This window comes from Seriola lalandi, unplaced genomic scaffold, assembly GCF_002814215.2.
Source record: "Seriola lalandi dorsalis isolate HSWRI2012SDOR001 ecotype SW California unplaced genomic scaffold, Sedor1 jcf7180002054606, whole genome shotgun sequence".
In the NCBI taxonomy this organism is placed as follows: Eukaryota; Metazoa; Chordata; class Actinopteri; order Carangiformes; family Carangidae; genus Seriola; species Seriola lalandi.
In genome coordinates this window covers 2,713,661-2,722,969 of record NW_019525159.1, presented here as the reverse complement: position 1 = coordinate 2,722,969, position 9,309 = coordinate 2,713,661, and the positions used below count along the sequence as shown (strand labels likewise).

General features: G+C 36.0%; 1 protein-coding gene and 1 long non-coding RNA gene across 5 annotated transcripts in view; one reads left to right on the top strand and one right to left on the bottom strand.

Annotated features, from left to right (window-relative positions):
- The window catches only part of LOC111664770 (uncharacterized), a 31,641-nt gene extending 26,494 nt beyond the window's left edge, over nt 1–5,147 (top strand). Inside the window, exons 5-6 of the long non-coding RNA XR_002761453.2 lie at nt 2,574–2,696; nt 4,310–5,147. This is a non-coding gene — a long non-coding RNA (uncharacterized LOC111664770). The remainder of the gene's footprint in view (nt 1–2,573; nt 2,697–4,309) is intronic.
- LOC111664768 (mediator complex subunit 13L) overlaps nt 1–9,309 on the bottom strand; it is an 87,635-nt gene that overhangs the window by 4,944 nt on the left and 73,382 nt on the right. For all 4 annotated transcript variants that reach the window (XM_023419512.2, XM_087177477.1, XM_087177478.1 and 1 more), the window contains exons 19-25: nt 2,563–2,792; nt 2,219–2,417; nt 1,833–2,121; nt 1,484–1,736; nt 1,188–1,376; nt 862–1,085; nt 587–729 (exon numbers count right to left, since the gene is read on the bottom strand). In XM_023419512.2, coding sequence (XP_023275280.1) covers nt 587–729; nt 862–1,085; nt 1,188–1,376; nt 1,484–1,736; nt 1,833–2,121; nt 2,219–2,417; nt 2,563–2,792 — 1,527 coding nt within the window. The remainder of the gene's footprint in view (nt 1–586; nt 730–861; nt 1,086–1,187; nt 1,377–1,483; nt 1,737–1,832; nt 2,122–2,218; nt 2,418–2,562; nt 2,793–9,309) is intronic.

Here is a 9,309-nt window from a genome sequence, read left to right as displayed (position 1 = left end):
TGTACGTGAGAGAGAGAGAGAGAGATAAAAGCAGAGACATTTAGAGGGAGAGCGGGTGAGAGATGAAAAGTCTTTAAGTGAATCATTCCCCAGTTCATCTGATCTGTTGATAAAATTCTTTAACAAATGTTCGAACAAGTTTATAATAATTTAAAAGAAGGTTTGCTACAAGTTTGTATTTAATATGTGTTACTCTTGTGTATACCCAGGATTATATGTACTTCAAGTGAATATCAGGGAACTGGCCAGGGCTTTGTCTTTGCTTAAAGCCAGAAATAGTGTCTTAGGAAATGGAGATACAGGAGGGTGCTAAGCCTCCAAACGCTTTCTTTCAAACTACAGGAATCCCAGCATCCTTTGAGGAGAAAGAAGATGGACTGACTTATGTAAAAGCCAAACCACATACTGTATGTATAGATGTTTCCAAATGAGGGAAATGAGAGACATAATATCCACACAAGTGTGGAGGCTTCTGGCTTTCACTGATTTATACTCCACAGTGTAGCACTTGGGGAAACAAAGTGATAACAGTGGTTATAAACTAATACGAGACGACTCTGGTTTCTTCTCAACTGATGTCACTCACCTTTTAGCTCCCCATGCCCCAGTCTGCCTAATCGACCAATCACAATCCTCCATGGCAGTGAGGTCATCTGGATGATGCCAATGCACCACTCCCACAGCTTCTGTAGTCCCATCTTCCTTGCTGAAACTTTGGGTCGTCGCGCTCTGAAGTGAACAAACAATGAAATACATGGAGAGTTCTGAGAATTAAAATGTCTTGCCATGAAACAACAAAAGCAGGAAAGTTAAAAAGGACAACTCTGCACAGAAGTCAGGTGATAAAACACCATTTCTCACCTGTTGGGTACATCAATGTTGATAATACAGGTCTCCAGGAGCTCCCCCTGCTGATCAGTGCAGGATACCAGGATCCAGCGCTGGTCGTGTGATAAGCAGTATCCTACATACAGCACATTGTATTTGGGAGGGAGCTCTGCCCATATTTCTCCTGGTTCTGGCTGCTTGGGACGGGTCGGACCAAGAATGAACGGGGGACAATACATCTGCAGTGGGCTTGGATGCTGGAGAAGGAAATTGATATTTGAAGAGTTAAAAAAGTAAATTAACAAAGTCACGAGTAATTACCATAATTTACAAGTTACAGTTACATAATTTTTTTTCACCTCTGGACCCTTTAGTACAGAATTGACAGTGGACACTGGTCCAAAGCCAGTCAGGGACTTAATGTGTGTTTGCTGGGGCAACAGACGCCTGCACTGGGAGTAGCAAGAGAAGGCCATGGAGCGCAGGTGCTGCAGGTACAAATGGCTCTCACCACTGGCTGGCTGGAGAAGATACTGGCATGACACCACCTATGTAAGATAGAGACAACAGAAAGAAAGAAAACAGGATGATGATCACAAAAGCGAGAGTGAATTCTGTTTAATCCTACCTACTGTGAATTTAAGTATCTTTGTACCTGTAGCACCAGTGCAGGTCTCATCATCTCAGGCAAAGTCTGTAGCATCTCTGTGTAGCAGCGAAGAAGCCCAAGTAGCCAAATGCTACCTGCCTCTATCTCGTCACCCTCTTCTTCCTCTCCCCCTTCACTTCTCGCTGCACTTGAGCTAAGAAAAGCATCCACTATGTAAATAACAATAGCTGGTGGGTTGGCGTGGCTGTCCATTGAGTCACCTACAGTGGGGATGCCAATTCTAGACTGCTCTGCAGTCCTGAAAGAGAGCAGGAGAAGAAATAAGTTGTACTGGTTCGAATGTGTAGAACAACATTTGAAATTAGATCATTTATCCCAGTAGATCAGGTCTTACAGTTCAGGGTTTTCTGCTGGTGTATTAGCTAGTGGCGTGGCACTAGAGGTCCCCTTTGATTCGCTGGTCCCTCCTTGAGTTGTGTCCCCGGTCTGGCCTGAGGTCGCTCCAGTCGGGGTTGGAGCATTTGCTGAACTGACAGTACCTTGAGCTTGTTCTCCATCAGGAGCCCAGGCTTGAGTCTGCCCAGAGGAGGCAGGCTGGGCTGAGGATGTGTTGTTTGCAGGGGCCTGGGCTTTGGGAGGAAGCAGAAGACTACTGTCCAGAGGCAGGGCTGACAGCTGGGGACCTGAAGGAAGGAAAAATGGAATCTTAGATTAGATTAGATTAAACTAGATTAGATTAGATTAGATTAGATTAGATTGGATTAGATTAGATATTCTCACCTAGCTGTTGTTTGCAGGCATAAGCATACAGTTTAAGTTTGCTGAGGTTGTCGGCATGCTGCTGTCCAGCCCAGGGCCCAGTCATCCATTGGTCCACATCAAGCTCTTCCAGCTTTTCTGGCTCCACATCTTCACCCACACGCACAAGGCCATCCCTGGACACCTTGGCCAGAGGACGGTGCTTCCCAAGGCGGCACGTCTGGAAATGGAGTCAGTCAGGGCAACTGTTCAGTCTCTCATTAGAAACATTTATTATTGCACATTAAATATTCACCATCTTCATTCAAATATGTGTTGAAATGTAACAATGTACTGTTCTTCTGAATCAAAATCCAATGTCGTACCTCATAAACAGCACTGAGCTCCTGGAAGAAGGCCCGGGCTGCAGCCAGCAGAGAGGGGCTATTAGGGCACAGTACCACATAGGCCACATCCCGCTGCCCCCCATAAGGCTCCAGTAACAACTTCTCCCAGAAAGGTAACGCCAAAGGAGACAACGCCAAGAAATCCCTCTCCCGGTCATAGCCCAGTAACACTGTAGGTATGGGCAAGGGCTCAGGTGACTCCTCCGAACCTTAAACAAATAGAAATAATGACATCTTTAGTTAACTACAATCCAACGATGACATCCCTGTGCTTTCCACATTATCACTTTAGAGATTAACAGTATTACAGGTAACATATTTAGTAAAAAACACTTGTTCTCTGCATGAAGCAAAGAGTGTATTGACTCAGCCAGTGGCGGTTCTAGCTTGTATGGTGCCCTGGGCGAATACCCCAATAAGAGGAGTTTTTCATAATAATTATGAACATGGTCGGTTAAAACTATTAAATCTGGAAACTTTATATTATTGTCTTGAAATTTTTTGTAAAAAAATTATACTTAAATGAAGATTGCTATTTGTGTAGGTTACTGGAGAGCACTCATCTATTGTTTCTAAGCAGATTATACCAGATAACAGATTCAACCAACTCATATACATTGCATGAATAATTTGATTGATAATGTATCCAGTGTCCACCCAATGTATCCATTCGGTGCTGGCTGTGCTTTCAATATCATCCTCCAGAAACTCGAGATGACATTCTACAGCAAATAATACGATTAAATTCAATCATATCAATTGAAGGGAAATCAATATTTTGGAAAAATGTTTTTGATCATGGTGTTTGGTTTATAAATGACATTGTGTGGCAAGATGGTAAACTTAAGAAGTATACCCAGTTAATTGAAGTGTATGGTAAGATATGTTCCTCTCATTCAGATAACTGGTTGATTTCTGCTTTAGGAAAAGACTGGAAGCAAAAGATTAACAATGGGAAGACTAAGTTGTTAGTATGCCAACCGTCTATAAGAAATATGGATAATAGGAAACAAGGTAAATCAAAATATCTATAAATTTCATTTAACCTCAACATCTATTACTCCATATAGCACCTATAAAAAAATCAGAGGATACTTTTGACTGTCCTATTAAAGTTAATATATAAAACAATAGTAGACACAGTTATGAGATTCTTTCTATTAAAAATAACTAGCAATTTTTTGCCCACAAAGAAAATGTTAAAGATTTGGGGTATTGCCGAGACAGATGAGTGTTGTTTTTGTTTTACTGAATCGGAGTCAGCAGTATATCTGTTTTGGTCATGTCATTTGTCAGCCTTTTGGAGGGAAGTTCAAAAGATGTGCAATGCAATGCAGCTGAGCTTTCCACTGGACTTCTTCTCAGTTATGTTAAGTGATGTTACACAGAAAAATAATTGTTATTAATTTGATTATTTTGTTTGGTTAACATTTATCTTCAATGCTGGTGATGTGGCTTCCTTGAATATTAATCAATTTAGAATGCTTATTAAAAGTTATTTTTGAAGGATATATTGCCAAAACTAAGGATGATTTTAGCAAACACAGAAAGATGGGAAAGGTTTATTGATGTAGAAGGCTGGTTGTGATTGTGTCAAGAAAATGTTATTTTGTTGGGTTTTTTGTCGTTTGTTTTTGGGAAATCAAATTATTTTTGAAATTTATTATGAAATGCAAAATTTGATTTATTTTGCCTTTGTTTTGTTTTGGTTTCTTATTTGGTACAGCAGTGTTACAGCAACAACAACCTCTCCTTGAATGTGGAGAAGACAGAGGAGATGGTAGTCGACTTCAGGAAAGATTGCAACGTGCACGCCCCACTGACCATCAACGGCCCTGCTGTAGAAAAAGTCACCAGTACTAAGTTCTTGGGGTGCACATCGCTGATGACCTGACCTGGTCAATCAACACCACAGCCCTCACCAAAAAAGCCCAGCAGCGCCTCTACTTCCTGCAGAAACCTAAAAAAGCAAATTCCCCCTCATCCATCATGAACACTGAACCATCGAAAGCATCCTGACACACAGCATCACCATCTGGTACAGGAACTGAAGTCCCTGCAAAGAATAATGTGAGTGGAAGAGAAGATCTCAGGTGTCTTCTCTCCCCTCAGTGGCATCTACACAGGAAGGCCACTGAAAAACTGTCTGACCCCTACCACCACTCCCACCTCTTTGCACTCTTGCCATCTGGAAGGAGGCTCCAGAGCATCCGTGCAAGGTCCATGAGACTATGTAATAGCTTTTATCCACAAGCCATGAGGACTATGAACTCCCTGAAAATGCTGCCCCCCATCCCCGCCCCCAACACCATGTGACCATGTGACATGCACATAACATGCACCAGCACTCTAGGTGTCCACTTAACTTAATGCTTCTCTCTTTTCATGATTTTTTAATGTTTTTATGCCACACTTATATTGTGTCCTGTGTATTATGTGTCTTTTGTTGTTTTTAAATGTGAAATGCACCCTGATTTCTATTGTTATAATATATTGTATTTCACTTCCATGTATGTTGAAGTGTATATTATGGTAGTGACAAATAAATCTAGTTCTGATTTTGATTCTAATAAGAAATTTTTAAGAAAATAATATACAAACATGTAGAATGTTGTTTTACAAAAGTTGCGATTTACTATGAGTATTTCATATGTTATAAATTATCTTCAAATATCCGGAGTATGTATATTTGTCATTATGATATATCCTCTCATAGGTGGCACATATGGTAAAATGACTCTTGATATGCAGATGCATATGTATGTTATGTATACGTCATTGGTCATGGTATCCTAAAGCATAAAAAGTCATAGAATAGTAAGTCATATAACGTCAAAGGCATATAATGTAAAACGTAATAGTATAGCATGGCATAAAATTGTCAAAAAAACGTAATAGTATAGCATGGCATAAAATTGTCAAAAAAACGTAATAGTATAGTATGGATAAAAACGTCATAGTATAATATGGCAAAAAACATCAAAAAATGTCATAGATAGTGTGGTATAAAAATGGCAAAAAAACGTCATAGTATAAAATGGCAAAAAACGTCATAGTATGGTATGGCATAAAAATGTCAAAAGAAGGTCATAGTATAATAAAGCATAAAACCATCTGAAAATATCATAGTATGGCAAGGTATGAAGACGTCCTGGAATAATATGGCTCTAAAAGCAAAAAAAAACATAGTATAGTATGGCAAAAAACGACATAGTATAGTATGGCAAAAAAATTCAAGAAATGAAAAAGTATAATACAGCATGAAAACATCTAAAAACATCATAGTATGGCAAGGTATGAAGACGTCATGGTATAATAAGGCCCTAAAAGCAATAAAAAAACGACATAGTATAGTATGGCAAAAAATGTGAAAAAACGACATAGTATAGTATGGCGAAAAAAATTGAAAAAATGACAAAGTATAATAAAGCATAAAACCAACAGATAACGTTATAGTATGGCAAGGTATGAAGACGTTATGGTATAATACGGCCCTAAAAGTAATAAAAACGACATAGTATAGTATGGCGGAAAAATTGAAAAAATTACAAAGTATAATAAAGCATAAAACCATCTGAAAACGTCATAATATGGCAAGGTATAAAGATGTCATGGTATAATAAGGCTGTAAAAGCAATAAAAACGACATATTATAGTATGGCAAAAAATGTGAAAAAACGGCATAGTATAGTATGGTGAAAAAATTTAAAAAATGACAAAGTATAATAAAGCGTAAAACCATCTGAAAATGTTATAGTATGGCAAGGTATGAAGACGTCATGGTATAATATGGCTCTAAAAGCAAAAAAAAACATCATAGTATAGTATGGCAAAACACAAAATAGTATAGTATGGCAAAAAAATTCAAGAAATGAAAAAGTATAATACAGCATAAAACCAACAGAAAACGTCATAGTATGGCTAGGTATGAAGACGTCATGGTATAATAAGGCCCTAAAATCAATAAAAACGACATAGTATAGTATGGCAAAAAATGTGAAAAAACGACATAGTATAGTATGGCAAAAAATGTAAAAAACGACATAGTATAGTATGGCGAAAAAATTGAAAAAATTACAAAGCATAATAAAGCATAAAACCATCTGAAAACGTTATAGTATGGCAAGGTATGAATACGTCATGGTATAATAAGGCCCTAAAAGCAATAAAAACGACATAGTATAGTATGGCAAAAAAGGTGAAAAAACGACATAGTATAGTATGGCGAAAAAATTGAAAAAATTACAAAGTATAATAAAGCATAAAACCCTCTGATAACGTTATAGTATGGCAAGGTATGAAGACGTCATGGTATAATATGGCCCTAAAAGTAATAAAAATGACGTAGTATAGTATGGCAAAAAATTTGAAAAAACGACAAAGTATAGTATGGCAAAAAATTTGAAGAAACGACATAGTATAGTATGGCGAAAAAATGACAAAGTATAATAAAGCATAAAACCATCTGAAAACGTCATAATATGGCAAGGTATAAAGATGTCATGGTATAATAAGGCCCTAAAAGCAATAAAAACAACATAGTATAGTATGGCAAAAAATGTGAAAAAACTACATAGTATAGTATGGCAAAAAATGTAAAAAAAACGACATAGTATAGTATGGCGAAAAAATTGAAAAAATTACAAAGCATAATAAAGCATAAAACCATCTGAAAACGTTATAGTATGGCAAGGTATGAAGACGTCATGGTATAATAAGGCCCTAAAAGAAATAAAAACGACATAGTATATTATGGCAAAAAAATTGAAAAAATTACAAAGCATAATAAAGCATAAAACCATCTGAAAACGTTATAGTATGGCAAGGTATGAAAACGTCATGGTATAATAAGGCCGTAAAAGCAATAAAAACGACATAGTATAGTATGGCAAAAAATGTGAAAAAACGACATAGTATAGTATGGCAAAAAATGTGAAAAAACGACATAGTATAGTATAGCGAAAAAATTGAAAAAATGACAAAGTATAATAAAGCATAAAACCACCTGAAAACGTTATAGTATGCAAGGTATGAAAACGTCATGGTATAATAAGGCCGTAAAAGCAATAAAAACGACAAAGTATAGTATGGCAAAAAATTTGAAAAAACGACATAGTATAGTATGGCGAAAAAAATTGAAAAAATGACAAAGTATAATAAAGCATAAAACCATCTGAAAATGTTATAGTATGGCAAGGTATGAAGATGTTATGGTATAATATGGCTCTAAAAGCAAAAAAAAACATCATAGTATAGTATGGCAAAAAATGACATAGTATAGTATGGCAAAAAACGACATAGTATAGTATGGCAAAAAAATTCAAGAAATGAAAAAGTATAATACAGCATAAAAATAACAGAAAACGTCATAGTATGGCAAGGTATGAAGACGTCATGGTATAATAAGGCCCTAAAAGAAATAAAAACGACATAGTATAGTATGGCAAAAAATGTGAAAAAACGACAAAGTATAGTATGGCAAAAAATTTGAAGAAACGACATAGTATAGTATGGCAAAAAATGTAAAAATACGACATAGTATAGTATGGCAAAAAAATTGAAAAAATTACAAAGTATAATAAAGCATAAAACCATCAGAAAACGTTATAGTATGGCAAGGTATGAAGACTTCATGGTATAATAAGGCCCTAAAAGCAATAAAAACGACATAGTATAGTATGGCAAAAAATGTGAAAAAACGACATAGTATAGTATGGCGAAAAAATGTAAAAATACGACATAGTATAGTATGGCAAAAAAATTGAAAAAATTACAAAGTATAATAAAGCATAAAACCATCAGAAAACGTTATAGTATGGCAAGGTATGAAGACTTCATGGTATAATAAGGCCCTAAAAGCAATAAAAACGACATAGTATAGTATGGCAAAAAATGTGAAAAAACGACATAGTATAGTATGGCGAAAAAATTGAAAAAATTACAAAGTATAATAAAGCATAAAACCATCTGAAAATGTTATAGTATGGCAAGGTATGAAGACGTCATGGTATAATAAGGCCCTTAATGCAATAAAAAGGACATAGTATAGTATGTCATTTTTTCAATTTTTTTGCCATACTATACTATGTCGTTTTTTGCCAAAATATAATAAAGCATAAAACCATCTGAAAATGTCATAGTATGGCAAGGTATGAAGACGTCATAGTACAGTAAGTCCCTAAAAGCAAAAAAAGAAAGAAAGACATTGTATAGTATGGCAAAAACGTGAAAAAACAACATACTATAATAATTGTAGTAAGTAAGTTTCATAGTGTAGTAAAGAATAAAACCATCATAGTGTAGTCAGGCATCATAGCCAGAGATAACTGAAAACTCATAAAAGGATAGAGAAATCATGAAAGTTCCATTCAGAAAGGTACCATGTGGGGTTTGAACCCTTGACCTTTGCATTGAGAGTCCACAGTTTAACCACTATGCTACACTATATATTGTGATTTTTATCAAGGTCAGCAAATAATACATAAAAGTTTAGGAAGTGGCTAAGGAACGTGATATCAAGCAAATAACGTAGCATAATAAGACATAAAAACATTAAATAAAACCTCATAGTATAGTAAGATATGAAAAAATCATGGTATAATAAGGTCGTAAGAGCAATAAGAACGACATTGTATAGTACGGCAAAAAATGTCAAAGAAGGTCATGGTATAATGAAGCATAAAACCATCTGAAAATGTCATAGTATGGCAAGGTATGAAGACGTCA